General features: G+C 46.8%; 1 protein-coding gene across 2 annotated transcripts; it reads right to left on the bottom strand.

The window, feature by feature from the left end:
* Nucleotides 1-1,176: 1,176 nt before the first annotated feature.
* On the bottom strand, nucleotides 1,177-9,281 carry CCER2 (coiled-coil glutamate rich protein 2). 2 transcript variants are annotated; one of them, XM_087727366.1, is made up of 5 exons: nucleotides 9,163-9,281; nucleotides 8,117-8,210; nucleotides 5,858-5,977; nucleotides 3,697-4,583; nucleotides 1,177-2,728 (listed from the first exon to the last, which is right to left on the bottom strand). In XM_087727366.1, the coding sequence occupies exons 2-5, from the start codon at nucleotides 8,154-8,156 to the stop codon at nucleotides 2,645-2,647; spliced, it is 1,131 nt and encodes a 376-aa protein (XP_087583492.1). In that variant the 5' UTR covers nucleotides 8,157-8,210; nucleotides 9,163-9,281; the 3' UTR covers nucleotides 1,177-2,644. The 2 variants fall into 2 exon arrangements, with proteins under 2 accessions (XP_087583492.1, XP_087583493.1); XM_087727367.1 differs by having other exon boundaries at nucleotides 5,909-5,977; nucleotides 9,163-9,280.
* Nucleotides 9,282-13,758: the final 4,477 nt, after the last annotated feature.

The raw sequence follows: 13,758 nt of genomic DNA, 5'->3' as shown, positions 1-13,758 counted from the left end.
GCGGTTCAAATCTCACCGGCTCAAGGTTGACTCAGCCTTCCATCCTTCCGAGGTGGGTGAAATGAGGACCCAGATTGTTGTTGGGGGCGATATGCTGACTCTGTAAACCGCTTAGAGAGGGCTGAAAGCCCTAGGAAGCGGTATATAAGTCTATCTGCTATTCACCTGGGTGCGAAAGCAGAAGCCAAAAACAACTCTTATCCTGCAAAATAAGCTGCAGGAAGAATGATGGACTCATTGGATGCCACAACGGAGGACGCAAAGACACCCCTAGCTCACACGCAAACACAGCGAGCATCGTCTTCGGCCGTGGTTTTTATTTGCAATGTGTGCAGATTCAAAATACATTTGGCGCAACGGTGCAGCAGAAGGGACCGCAGCGGTTGTCAAGAAAAAGGCAAGCTTACACATAGCAAAATGCAGAGGTGCCAACAGGTCACCTCTATTAAGAGTGGAAATTAAGAAGTTAATGGGAGCCCCCGTTTATTTCATCCAGAGTTGTTGCTTCCCCCACCCACCCACCCGTGGCAAAACCGTGACCCGTCAAAACCGCGGTCCACTAAAGCGCGCCCGATCAAAGCGCGTACGTGACGTCGTCAGCAGCGCGACAAATAAAATTAAAAATAAATTAAATTAAAATTAAAATTAAATTAAAGCAAGCCGATTCACATAAAGGTAAGAGTTAGGGTTAGGTTTAGGGTTAGGTTTAGGGTTACGTTAAGCGTTAGGGTTAGGTTTAGGGTTAGGTTAAGGGTTAGGTTAAGGGTTAGGGTTAGGGTTAGGTTAAGGGTTAGGTTAAGGGTTAGGCTTAGGGTTAGGTTTAGCGTTAGGTTAAGGGTTAGGTTAAGGGTTAGGCTTAGGGTTAGGTTTAGCGTTAGGTTAAGGGTTAGGCTTAGGGTTAGGTTTAGCGTTAGGTTAAGGGTTAGGTTAAGGGTTAGGCTTAGGGTTAGGTTTAGGGTTAGGTTAAGGGTTAGGCTTAGGGTTAGGTTTAGGGTTAGGTTTGGGGGGGTTAGGGTAAGGTTTTCACGTTAATTTTAAATTTACCGCTCACAGCGTGCCGTTTTCGTCACGCTGTGATGACGTCACATACGTGCTTTCGTCAAGCGCACTTTAGTCTACCGCGGATTTGTGGTGGAACCGGCAAAACGAGTGGGATTTCAATTCAGGCTGGCTGGGGAATTCTGGGGAGTCGAAATCCGCCCACCTTCCAAGTTGCCGAAAGTGAAAAACATTGATTAAACCATTTATTTATTTTTTAAATCTTGATGCGCAATGCAGAAAAAGAGAGCCTTGTTCCCTGGGATTGCGACGTAGAAAAGCTGCAATGCAAACTCGGCCACCGGCCACCGAAAAGACTTTGTAATTGAAAATGCAGAATAGAATAAACTCTGGCACTGAGCTTTTAAGAGACCATCGAAGCCATAGCAAGCTAAGGAGAGTGAATCAATGGGGAAAACGGAGGCTTGGAACGAAGTGTTCCTAAAACAGTCTTCTGTAGCCAGCTCTTAACCTGGGAAGTAAGGGACTCCCTCTTTGGGGGGCAAAATGCGAGTCAGGCGGATATTTGTGGGGTCCCTGGTGGTCTCTGAGCTTGTTGATTTCTTGTGGTCGTTCCTTTCCCCAACTAGGTAACATCAGTGCTGAAAGGGAGGGGGGTATGTGGAGAGGAGGAGGAGGTCTGCGTATTCCTTGGTGCTCTCTGAGCTTGGTGGTTTTCTTACAGACATTTCATGACCCAGCTAGGTAGTGTCATCAGTTCGAGAAGGGAGTGGGGTGTGCTGTCTGTTTATATATATATATATATACACAAGTGGCCTACCTTCTCAGAGTTGGTGGGAGTGTTTTTGGTCATTCCTTGATAAGACTATAATTACCAAATTCCTTTTAACTTTATCAAGGAACTATCGAGAGTGAGCAATCCCTTCCTCCCTTCTAGCACTGATGACGTTAGCTAGCTGGGTCCTGAAACATCTGCAAGAAAAGCACCAAGGATCTCACAAGAAACCACCAACTGACGGGACAAACCGAGGTGGCGCAGTGGTTAAATGCAGCACTGCAGGCTACCTCAGCTGACTGCAGTTCTGCAGTTCGGCTGTTCAAATCTCACCGGCTCAAGGTTGACTCAGCCTTCCATCCTTCCGAGGTGGGTGAAATGAGGACCCGGATTGTTGTTGGGGGCGATATGCTGACTCTATAAACCGCTTAGAGAGGGCTGAAAGCCCTATGAAGTGGTATATAAGTCTAGCTGCTATTGCTACTTAAAATTCAAACAGAGCAAATCCCATTTCCTTCTAGTACTGAAGATGTTACGTAGCTCGGTAATGAAACGCCTGCAAGAAGACCACCAAGGACCCCACAATTCTCTTCCTCCTCTCCACATACCCCACTCCTTTGCAGCACTGATGATGTTCCCTAGTTGGGTCACGAAACGTCTGCAAGAAAACCACCAAGCTCAGAGACCACCAAGGATTCCACAGTTCAACCCTGAGCTGCAACTATTCTTTATTATAATTGTAAGCAAGGGGAAACTTAGTTTAACAGTCTAAAGCCAAGCTGAATACAAGGGTCATAGAGACAGGAGGAAGAGGGGGGGGATAGCTGGGCTTTCTCCTACCCTCCCCAGCTCCTGAGGCGGCCGCAGGATTTAACCCGTCTTCAGTTCCTCGAGTTGGTCAGCAGCCCACTTCAACTCCCGTACAATCTCTTCCAGTTTCTCCACCTCGGGAGCCTAAGAGAAAAGCAAGGGGGAAAACATGGTTGAAAAAACAAGAGAGGAATTCTCCCACCTGTGTCTGGATTCAAGTCTTCTCCATCCTCCGATAAGTGGACTTCAATTCCCACAATTCCCCAGCGGGGATGAGCGCGGGCCGAGAAATTTAAGGCTGCTCCTGCCATTTCTGAACCGAGGAAAGATGTTTTAGAGGGCGAAGGGCGTGGCGAACCACCTTTGAAGGAGAGACAATGTCGGGATAGAGGTGGTAGTCCTCAACGTACAACCAGCATTGGGACCGGAACGTCCGTCGTTAAGCCAAGGAGTTGTTACGTGAGATGTGGCCGAGTTTATGAGCATTTTGGCCACAGCTGTGAAGCGAATCGCAGTTGTGGTGAGGAGGACGAAGCTCTAACAATGGGCTCCTAAATTGGGAGTGTCCAACCTTGGTGATTTTACGACTTCTGGACTTCCAACTCCCAGAATTCCCTGGCTATCATGCTAATGAACTTATAAGATGAGTGGACTGGCTATCATGCTAATGAACTTATGAGTGGACTTCAACTCCCAGAATTCCCTGGCTATCATGCTAATGAACTTATAAGGTGAGTGGACTTCAACTCCCAGAATTCCCTGGCTATCATGCTAATGAACTTATAAGATGAGTGGACTTCAACTCCCAGAATTCTCTGGCTATCATGCTAATGAACTTATGAGTTGACTTCAACTCCCAGAATGGGGAATTCTGGGAGTTGAAGTCCACAAGTTCTAAAATCACCCTATCCTAAAGGATCCATATTTCGGAAAAACACTTTTTGGAAGCCTAAACCTTCACTTCCTCCTAGATCTTCCCAACTCCTTTTATTTTTCTATTTTATTCCCCCTTCTTCTTTTTTTAAAGCAGACGCCATCAAAACTGAATTTGAAGCCTTTTTAAAAAAATAAAAATCAAACCAGCTCCCAGCTCCTCCTTCCTTGATACCAACCTTCCTCTGCCTGGCGATCTTTTCTTCCTCTTCCTCCTCCTCTTCCTCCTCCTCAGGGGTGGTGTGGTGTCTGCCCCTCAGATCCACCCGATCCTTCTCATACCTCTTCTTGAGGTCCAAGTCAAGGGATGGATGGTGGTGGGCGTGTCTCACCTTGTGGTGGGTCTTCTCCTCCGCTCCTTCCTGCCATGGCTTCCACGCTTTGTGGAGGTGGGCCTTGGCCTTGGAGCTCTTAAGACCCTTCTCTTGCTCCTCCTCTTCAAACTGAGCGGTCTCCTCGTCGCTGGCCTTCTCCGCCACCCTCTTGGCCATGGCAGACCTCCTCCCTTCTTCTTCTTCTTCTCCTTCCCACTTCTCCTCATCGTTGTCTCCTCCAGGATGGTATTTCTTCTTCTCCTCTTCTTCTGAGGTGTCCTCCCCGTCTTCCTCATCCATCCTCGGGCGTTTCTTGCCCATCTCCTGCCTCTCTTCGTCTCCCTCACGCATTCCCTTTCTGATTTTGGGCGGCCTGGAACCTCTTTCTTTGACGTGGCCGAAATACTCTTTGGAGTGCCACGTCTCTGAGGAAGCCTTCTTCTTTATTTCTCCCTCCTCTTCCTCCTCCTCCTCCTCTTCATCCCGTCCCTTCAAAGCATCTGGAAGATCTTCCTCTCGGGAGACCTCGGCTCCCTCCTTTGGGTTTTTAGATTTCTCTTCCTTCTTAGTCACCTCCTCTTCTTCTTCCTCCTCCTCCTCCTCATCTTTCTTTTCGCCAGCGAGCTCTTCCCCCTCCTCAGGGGCAGCCCCCTTCCGTTGGGCAGGCTTCCCCCTCTTCTTGAGTTCTCCTTCTTGCTTTTCTTCCCGAGAATTGTGGTTGGTTTCATGGGCCAGGAGATGCTTTGTGTTTTCTGGAGATGAACGGAAGACGTTGAAGAGAAAAAAAAGTCAACGTTAAAAAGTAAAGGTTAGGTTAGGTTAAGTTTATTTATAGGCCGCCCTTTTCCCTGAGGGGACTCAGGGCGGCTTACAACATATAGCAATAGCAATAGCAGTTAGACTTATATACCGCTTCATAGGGCTTTCAGCCCTCTCTAAGCGGTTTACAGAGTCAGCATATCACCCCCAACAACAATCTGGGTCCTCATTTTACCCACCTCGGAAGGATGGAAGGCTGAGTCAACCCTGAGCCGGTGAGATTTGAACCGCCGAACTGCAGATAACAGTCAGCTGAAGTGGCTGCAGTACAGCACCCTAACCACTACGCCACCTTGGCTTATTTGTCTTGTATGCCGCCCACTCCCGGAGGACTCCGGGCGGCTTAGGGGAAACATACAAAGACATATAGGACAATACATAATTAAAAGAGTAAAGCAACATTCATTCAACATTCGGGTGGGGACGGATTACAATCTTTATCCCCAGGCCTGACGGGATAGCCAGGCCTTGAGGGCTGTGCGGAAGGTCTGGAGGGTGGTGAGGGTACGAATCTCCACGGGGAGATCGTTCCAAAGGGTCGGAGCTACTACTGAAAAGGCCCTCCTCCTTGTAGTTGCCAGCCGACACTGGCTGGCCGATGGAATTCGGAGGAGGCCCAATCTATGAGATCTAATTGGTCGCAGGGAGGTAATTGGCAGGAGGCGGTCTCTCAAGTACCCAGATCCACTACCATGAAGGGCTTTGTAGGTGACAAGTAGCACCTTGAAGCGCACCCGGAGATCGACAGGTAGCCAGCGCAGCTCGCGGAGGATAGGTGTTATGTGGGCGAACCGCGGTGCGCCCACAATCACTCGCGCGGCTGCATTCTGGACTAGCTGAAGTCGCCGGAGTTCACAATTCTTTCTTCACAAAGAAACACAATTCCTTCCCTCCTGCCGTCATCCGGCCGATTCTGACTTCTGTAATTCTCACACTGCTGTCTAACATCCACGTTAGACCACAATTGGGCCTAAAATGCCTGCTGCTAAGCGATACATTTGTTAAGTGAGTTTTGCCCCATTTTGCAACCTTTCCTGCCAGCGTGGTTAAGTGAATCGTTGCAGTTTTGAAGTTAGCAACACGCTTGTTAGCCACACTTCCACGGGATTGTTTTCCAGGAGAAAGAGAGTGGTCCAGAGTACAGCTCCCGAGCCCCCCTCCCCGAGACACCCAGGCACGAGTTGGCACCCTAAAAGGGCCCTCTTACCTTCCATCTTCGCCTGGCAAAGAACCGAACACGAGAATGGAGGTTGCTCACCTTGATGGGCGAGGTCCTCCAACTCTGTCAGCAGATGCCGATGGTGGAGCATCGTCAGGACTCTGTCGTCTGAAACGGAGCTCGTGTTAACACGCCCAGAGTCACAAGTGCACATGCGCACACACACATCGCAAGCAACTCTTAAGCATGCAGTGCTGAGGTCAGGGAATGTGGGAAAGAGCTTGGGAGAGGGGACAAAGAGACACTGCCAAGAGGACGGTCAGATAAGAGCCGAGGTGGAGCAGTGGTTGGGGTGCAGTACTGCAGGCCACTTCAGCTGACTGTTATCTGCAGTTCAAATCTCACCGGCTCAAGTTTGACTCAGCCTTCCATCCTTCCGAGGTGGATGAAATGAGCACCCAGACTGTGGGGGAAATAATGCTGACTCTGTAAACTGCTTAGAGAGGGCTGAAAGCCCTATGAAGCGGTATATAAGTCTAACTGCTATTGCTATAAGAGCTTGCATATCGCCCTTAGGCAGGCAAGATCAGTCCCTCGTGGGGTAAATTTGGTAGGCTTAACACCCAACGAGCAAATTCAATTTCATTGTAATAGTAATAGCCCTTTGACTTATATGCAGCTTCACAGTGCTTTACAGCCCTCTCTAAACGGTTTACAGAATCAGCCTCTTGCCCCCAAATAATCCGGGTCTTCATTTTACCGACCTCGGGAGGATGGAAGGCTGAGTCAACCTTGAGCTGGTCAGGATCGAACTCCAGACGGTGGGCAGAGTTAGTCTGCAACGCTGCATTCTTTTTTTTTTATTATTATTAAATGTTTTTTAATTTTAGTTTAAAACTGGTACAGCATCTTTCTTAATATATCAATCAATTACAGATAAGTTTTGGTACATCTCCTCCACAGTCAACCAACATAACTCATATTAACTCAAGCATTATTATATATCCATTTTCATTTAACTGTGATTATTATTTAGAAATATTGGTAGGAGTAATAATCTTGAACAAAAATCAAAAAAAAAAAAAAGAAAAAAGAAAAAAGGACAAATAGAAAATTAAAATTAAAATAAAAGATAGTAAATAATACAAAAAAAGACAAAAACAACAATCAGGAAAACAAAACAAAACACAAGTGTCTACTATGAAAAAAAAAAAGAAGTATATCAACTGGTTACAACATGTTTTGGTGCTTCTCTTCCGTTAATTCATATTAATTCAAATATCTTAACTCGAATATTTACCATATCAACATCATTATACCTTCAGTTTTAATTATTATGGTTATTTAAACATCCTTCATCCTTAGCTATGCTAAAGAATTAGTCCATAACACATGCTGGCAATTCATTTACTTATTTGTAAAATCCTCTATTATCATCAAATCCTCATATCCTATTTTAGCTAAACATCCATAATATTCAATTATATCATAATGCAACGCTGCATTCTAACCACTGCGCACCATAGCAGGGAAGGAGGGAGGGAGTGGAAGGAACAACATTATCACTTAGACTTATATACCCCTTCGCAGTGCTTTTACAGCCCTCTCTAAGCGGTTTACAGAGTCAGCCTCTTGCCCCCCAACAATCTGGGTCCTCAGTTGACCCACCTCGGAAGGACGGAAGGCTGAGTCAACCTTGAGTCGGTCAGGAACTGCTAACAGTGGGCAGAATTAGCCTGCATTCTAACCAACTGCTCCACCACGGCTCTTCTCTAATGCTAAGAATCTTGCAGGTGTGAAACTACCGTTCTTCCCCCTACCTGTCGCCTTTACCACCCAAGAAACTGGGGAGGGTCTCCTCTGAGCCTCCCTGGGGTTTGCAGAGAGGAGGAGGAGGACAACGACAACTATGGGGGTCCTTGGAACTCTCCGAGCTTGGTGGTTTTCTTGCAGGTGTTTCACAACCCAACTAAGTAACATCATCAGTGCTAGAAGGGAGTGGGGTTTGTGGAGAAGAGAAGGAGGAGGAGGAGGGGGACTGTGGGCTCATTGGAGGTCTCTGAGCTTGGTGGTTTTCTTGCAGATGTTTCACTACCCAACTAAGTGACATCATCAGTGCTAGAAGGGAGTGGGGTTTGTGGAGAAGAGAAGGAGGAAGAGGAGGGGGACTGTGGGCTCCTTGGAGCTCTCTGAGCTTGGTGGTTTTCTTGCAGATGTTTCGCTACCCAACTAAGTAACATCATCAGTGCTAGGAGGAAGTGTCATTTGTGGATAAGAGAAGGAGGAAGTGCCCAAATCTCCACTTACCCTCCCTCAGGACCTTCATACAATCGCTGGTCACTGGCATTGGGCTGGATCTGGACAAGGTGTCTGCTAAGATTTCTGAGATGCATTTAATCACCTGGCCAGAAAAATCAGAAGAAGACAGGTGTCAGCGTTCCAAATATCATCCAAAATTAAATCAGAGTCCAAGGCAAAGCATTGCTCTAAGTTCCAATTCAAATTCAAATTTAATGAATTTATATGCCGCCCAATCCCGAAGGACTCCGGGCGGCTTACAGAATACAAACTCTAAAAAGGAGAAAAATTAAAAATAGGGAAGAAAAGCATATTAAAAAAGAAACACATCGTGCACTCAATCTAGGCGGGGCTGGACTTCATTCATGAGGTCTACAGCCCCAGGCCGGCTGGAATAGCCAGGTTTTAGTAGCCTTTCGGAAGGCCGAGAGAGTGGGAAGGGTCCGGATCTCTGGGGGTATTAATTTATTAAGAGAGACATGTTGGCACATCCGTGGGAAACCCAAATCTGAAAGCTTCCTGGGTTTTCCACCCAGTTGAAAGTCCATGATCTTGCCCCCACAAGTCCATCATCCCATGGTCCAATCTCCCACTGCCACGCTGGCAGTTCCACCCATCCAGTTCCGGTCAAGTGCAGAGGTGCAGAGACAAAGAATGACCTTGGCTTTCTAGAAAGAATATTGTTATGGCTACATAGCATCTAACTCCATACAATCCCCGCTCCCAATTCCCCAGTAGGGAAAAAGCATAGTAAAATAAGAGAGTGTGTGGCAGGCCAAACATCCTAAAAGGAACTGGGTGGAGTCCTGACAACAGGAAGTTAGTGGGGGAAGGTGTTTTGAAAGTCTCTTTCCAATGGGGGAGCCAGATTCCCTAAACAACCAGGTGGCTAATTCAACCACTGCAGGAATTGCCTTAAGCAATGTGGCAAGAAAAATCATAAAATGGGACAAAAGTCACCCAAAAGTGTCTCACTTAACAACAGAAATTTGGGGCTCAATTGCGGTCGTAAGTCAAGGACTATCTGCATAGTCTTCCCTTTCCCTTTCCTTTACCGTTTCATCGTCCTTGGAGAGCTGAGTAGGAACGGGCAGCGAAAACACTGGGGGAAATAAAGAGAAAGCATTATATTCAAATAATTCCAAACTGCCAGATATTTAAACATGCCTAAATTTCAGCAGCAAAACACGGGTGCTTTGGTTAGCTTGCTAGGTTTCGCGCTCATGACCGGCCTAACATTAATCCAACTATATACAAAATAAATACGGGACCAAGAAATTCCAGTTAGCCTATGCTTAAGATCAGAAATGATTTAAATTGTTTAAAGTTAGCTCAGCAAGAAGAAGCTAAGATCAATGTAGAGATGTCATTAATTTCTTTATTTCTTTTTTTCTCAATAGATTTTAGACTGTGTTAGTTAAAAATCCATACCGTGTACGGGTTCTGGGAAGTCGGGGGGGGGGGAAGGAGGAGGGGGGTTGAGGGGGAGGGTGGAAGGAGGGAGGGGTATACATTAGGCTAGACAAGAATTTGGTGGTAAACTAGAACTATTTTGACACACACAAAAAATTGTACTCCGATGTCTTACTGATTTGAGGAATGATGAAATGTTTGTTTTAAAAGAAATAAAACTTTTGAACAGGAAAAGATCCCTTCTAAGTCTGTCATTCTGTAAAAAGGACCATTGCTAACTAAAGAAGGGGGGGGGAAGAGGGCTGATGCAAAGTCTGCCATTATGGGGTTAATCATCTGGGGGGGAGAGGGTTCCTACACCTCCCACCTCCCCTCTGGCATAGAGAGCTGAGGCTCTTAACAGCTCAGGAAGACAGAGAGAAGGACTTAAGTATTTCAGGTGTGCCAGTCTTCCTTACATAAGGCTTACATAATCCTAGAGGCTGCACAATAACAATTCCAACAAAAATAACTCAGAATGAAGAGAAAGCATCAATCATATAGCAGAAGGAAGCAACTCCCTCCCTCCCTCCCTCCCTATCTACACCTCCCTCCACCCCAATTAATTCTGGTCTTTTCTAAACATGTTGTTCTGATGGTTTCTGGTCTTTACTGATTGCATGAGTTTTGAATGTATTTATTTGGGGGGGGGGGATGCCCTCCTTCATTTAGCTCAATCCTGACCTGAATTAGAAACTTGGGACCTCATCAGCGCTGTTGTCTCCTAAATACCCTCTGGGCATCTCAGCTCTTTTAGACCCGATGCCAAATTAAAGGAATATAAGTACAACAATATCTGCTTGGCACGGAGTCACTTCCCTGATCTTTTTTCGACTTTGCACTCGCAAGTTTAGATTTGCCGATGTGAAGATGGGAGCTGGAGAATTTCGGTAGCGTTAAGTCGTAACCATTGAGATGGCCTCTCTCCCCTGGCTGAATGGTGGTCTCAGGTCTCTCTACGGCAGGGGATCACCAAACCTGGCAACTTTGAAGACTTGTGGACTTCAATTCCCAGAATTCCTCAGCCAGAGTCTGCCCAGTTTGATGACAAGAAGGACTAGGGGATGGCATGATAGCAGTCTTTCAATATATCTAAGGGATTGCCACAAAGAAGAGGGGGGGTCAATATTAATTCGACTTTCCTTTCTGTGATATGGGAATAAAAGAGCAGAGGTGGAGATTTCTAATTTTGTTGATGTGGATAAAAGAACAGAAGAGAATAGCAAGAGTCGGAAGGGACCTTGGAGGTCTTCTAGTCCAACCCCCTGCTCAGCTAGGAAACCCTAGACCATTTCAGATAAATGGTTGTCTAATCTCTTCTTTAAAAACCCCAGTGATGGAGCACCCACAACTTCTGGATGCAAGCAGTTCCACTGGTTAATTGTTCTCACTTTCAGGAAATTTCTCCTTAGTTTCCATTCATTGCTTCTTGTCCTGCCTTCAGGGGCTTGGGAGAATAGGTTGCTAGCTGGGGAATTATGGCAGCTGAAGTCCAGGCCATGCTAGTTAGGGAATTCTGGGAACTGGTCCCAGCAGAGTAGCTGGGGAATTCTGGGAGCTGAAGCTCACCCATCTTAAAGTCACCAAGGCTAACAACAGTGATCTAAAACAAGGGTAGAGAAGACAGATCTGGGCAATCAACCTCTGCCATAAAACCATTTATTTATGAATTACTTTATTTTTATTTAAATTAAAAAGCAATATCAGGGCAACACATTAGTTTTGGGGAGGGCACACGGGATACATCCAGTGAGGGGGAAAAAACCCATGAAAATTCAAAAGTAATTTCCCTTAGGATTTAAATACCACCAACAGGGAACTATAAAACTAGGTCATCCTTTCCACCGATTATGATATGCTAGCTTAAAGTGCTTAGCAAAACGCTTTCCATTTAGACCGGAGCATAAACTAAAGACTCAAAAGGAACAATTCCCCGATTGTTTTATGTAGAAATGGATCTGCTGCCTAAAAACCCTGATTTAGCCTCAAAACACAGACACACACACACCTCTTTATAACCAGGATGGGATGCTGGCTGTTGGAAGAGCCGTGAGTGCCCAAAAATAATGTGTACATCACACCGACCCGTCTCCCATTACAACTAACCGGTACACTACATTGCCCAAGAAATCTTATCAAGCCTTTTGGCCAACTTTCAAGGTACAAAATGCAGGTAGTCTGTTGCCAAAAACCCAGGCAGTGAGCCCATTCGCACCATCCAAGTATTTCAGGAACGGAAAAGAGGAAGGCAGAGTGTGTTTTTATTTTTTTTAAACAATGCCTGGATAGGAGAAAAAAAAAAAAAAACAGGATTTTAAGTCTCAGCCTCCATGGGACCAAAAGGCACCGCTCTCCAGGGTGCTGAAAGTCCGAGTTGGAATCCCGACCGAATTCCGAAGACCACGACTGGCGCAGCGCTGCACCCCACCCCACCCCCATGACTCTGCCTTCATCGGGAAGAATCCCAAATCTAAACCAATATTTGTTTCATTGAGCAGAAGGGGGGGGGGCAAAAAATAAATACAAATAAATCAACCCGACTACTAATATAACAGCTTGGGTTTGTCATAAACTCCGCATGGTGTTTTAAGGAAGGAGGCGGATTGTTTGGAAAAGAGCCATGGAAAGAGGGGGAACAAAAGGAATGGGAGCGGGAGGGGATGGAGGAGTTGGGGGGAGGGAAATGGAAAGGTTTTTTTTTTTTTGAATGCAATTGGGGAAGAGTGAGCAGCGTTCAAGGAGGAGACTGAGGACCAGAAGGTTTCAAAGAAGCTGATAGAGATGATCATCAACTTCTGGTTTCAAAAGCTGTGCGGGATTGCTCTGTGGGTTGGTTTCGTGAGAATGAAAGAAGCAGCCTTCTGTAATATCCTGCTGTTTTTTAAGTAGAGCGGACTCAAACTCCTATAAGCCCCAGCAGTGTCTGGGCCGGTAAGAGAAGGCTCTCTTGGCCGGGGGGGGTTGGACTAGAAGACCTCCACGGTCCCTCGCGGCTCTATGATTCTAAGGATTACAGCTCCACAGTGGGAAGGTAACAGATTGTGGGGGGGGGGGGGGATCTGAAATAATTTTAACTCTAATAGGAGGTTTTCAAGGAGAGATTGGACAATCGTTGGTCTGAAACAGTATAGGGTCTCCTGCTTGAGCAGGAGGTCGGACTAGAAGACCTCCAAGGTCCCATCCCATTCTTTTATTCTGTTAGAAGACGTTCGCAAGTCAGATTCTTTTCCTTCGGAGGACAAAAATCATTTGAGATCTCCAAAGGAGGGACGGGCCATCCGTTCTGAAAAGCACTCCCCCCATCCACCCAGTTTCAGGCAAAAATCATGCCTTTCCTAGGAAGGTAGAGGTGTGGGGGGGGGGGGGGAACCAGCAGGAAAGACCCTTGGGAACAGGGTTACAAAACCCAGATTCTACGTCCCAACGGAGGAGATGTCCAGGGGCCATCAAGCTCCTTGGCTGATCTGCATTTGAAGTTCAAGAAGAAACCCCACCAGTGGGCTGTGCTGGTGCTGCTTAAGTGCTTAATGGACCCCGATCAGAAGAAAATAAAAATAAAAAACTTTGGAGGGGACCTTCCACTCGTGTCTGTCTCGGGGATGGAGAGCCGTACGGGCTGGAGGGGAAGAGAAGGGATGGGATGGAAACCACTCACAGGAACTTACCTGGGCAGAGGAAAAAGAGGAGAAGCGAGGTTTCCGGAGAAATCATCGCTCAAACAATCCCCAGCAAAGGTGCTTCTCTCGTCCCTCTCGGGGGGGGCCGGCGGTGGGCTTCTGTGGAGAAGGAAAAGTGACTGCAGAAAGGGACTAAAAGAGGGAGTGGGGCCAGAGGGGAAAACCCCACGCAAAGCGATCTCTTGCAGCAACCAGAGTGAACGTCCTTGGATGGGGAAGCTTGAAGGACTTCTTGGCATGTGCAAGTGGAGGGAGTCGCATCGGGGACTTTGGAGAAAGGGGCGGGGGGAACGCTAGGGAGGAGGCTGGGAAGGAAGTGATGTCACCTGTTCCCAAACAGAAGGTTGAGAGGCTGGGGGGGGGGAGGAGGGAGCCTTTATACGTGTGCTAATGAGACCCCTGCCTTTTTTCAATAAATAAAAAAACCCTTTCCAGTGGCTTAGAGAATTCATGCATGATTTAGCATTGCCTACAAAGAAGGGCGTTAGGTATCCCCGGCTGTGAAGAGGGGAGGGGATTTTT

This window comes from Thamnophis sirtalis, unplaced genomic scaffold, assembly GCF_051295495.1.
Source record: "Thamnophis sirtalis isolate CommonGarterSnake01/CBP01778 unplaced genomic scaffold, rThaSir2_p1.2 scaffold_13, whole genome shotgun sequence".
Taxonomy (NCBI): Eukaryota; Metazoa; Chordata; class Lepidosauria; order Squamata; family Natricidae; genus Thamnophis; species Thamnophis sirtalis.
The sequence above is the reverse complement of the archived record's forward strand: the minus strand, read 5'-3'. Positions and strand labels throughout refer to the sequence as shown.

Coding starts and splice junctions, on each gene's coding strand:
- CCER2 (XM_087727366.1), bottom strand. CDS start 8,156: ATGCCAGTGACCAGCGATTGTATGAAGGTCCTGAGGGAGG. Junction 5,978..8,116: donor TATGAAGGTCCTGAGGGAGG/GTAAGTGGAGAT, acceptor GCTCCGTTTCAG/ACGACAGAGTCCTGACGATG. Junction 4,584..5,857: donor TTGCCAGGCGAAGATGGAAG/GTAAGAGGGCCC, acceptor GTTCATCTCCAG/AAAACACAAAGCATCTCCTG.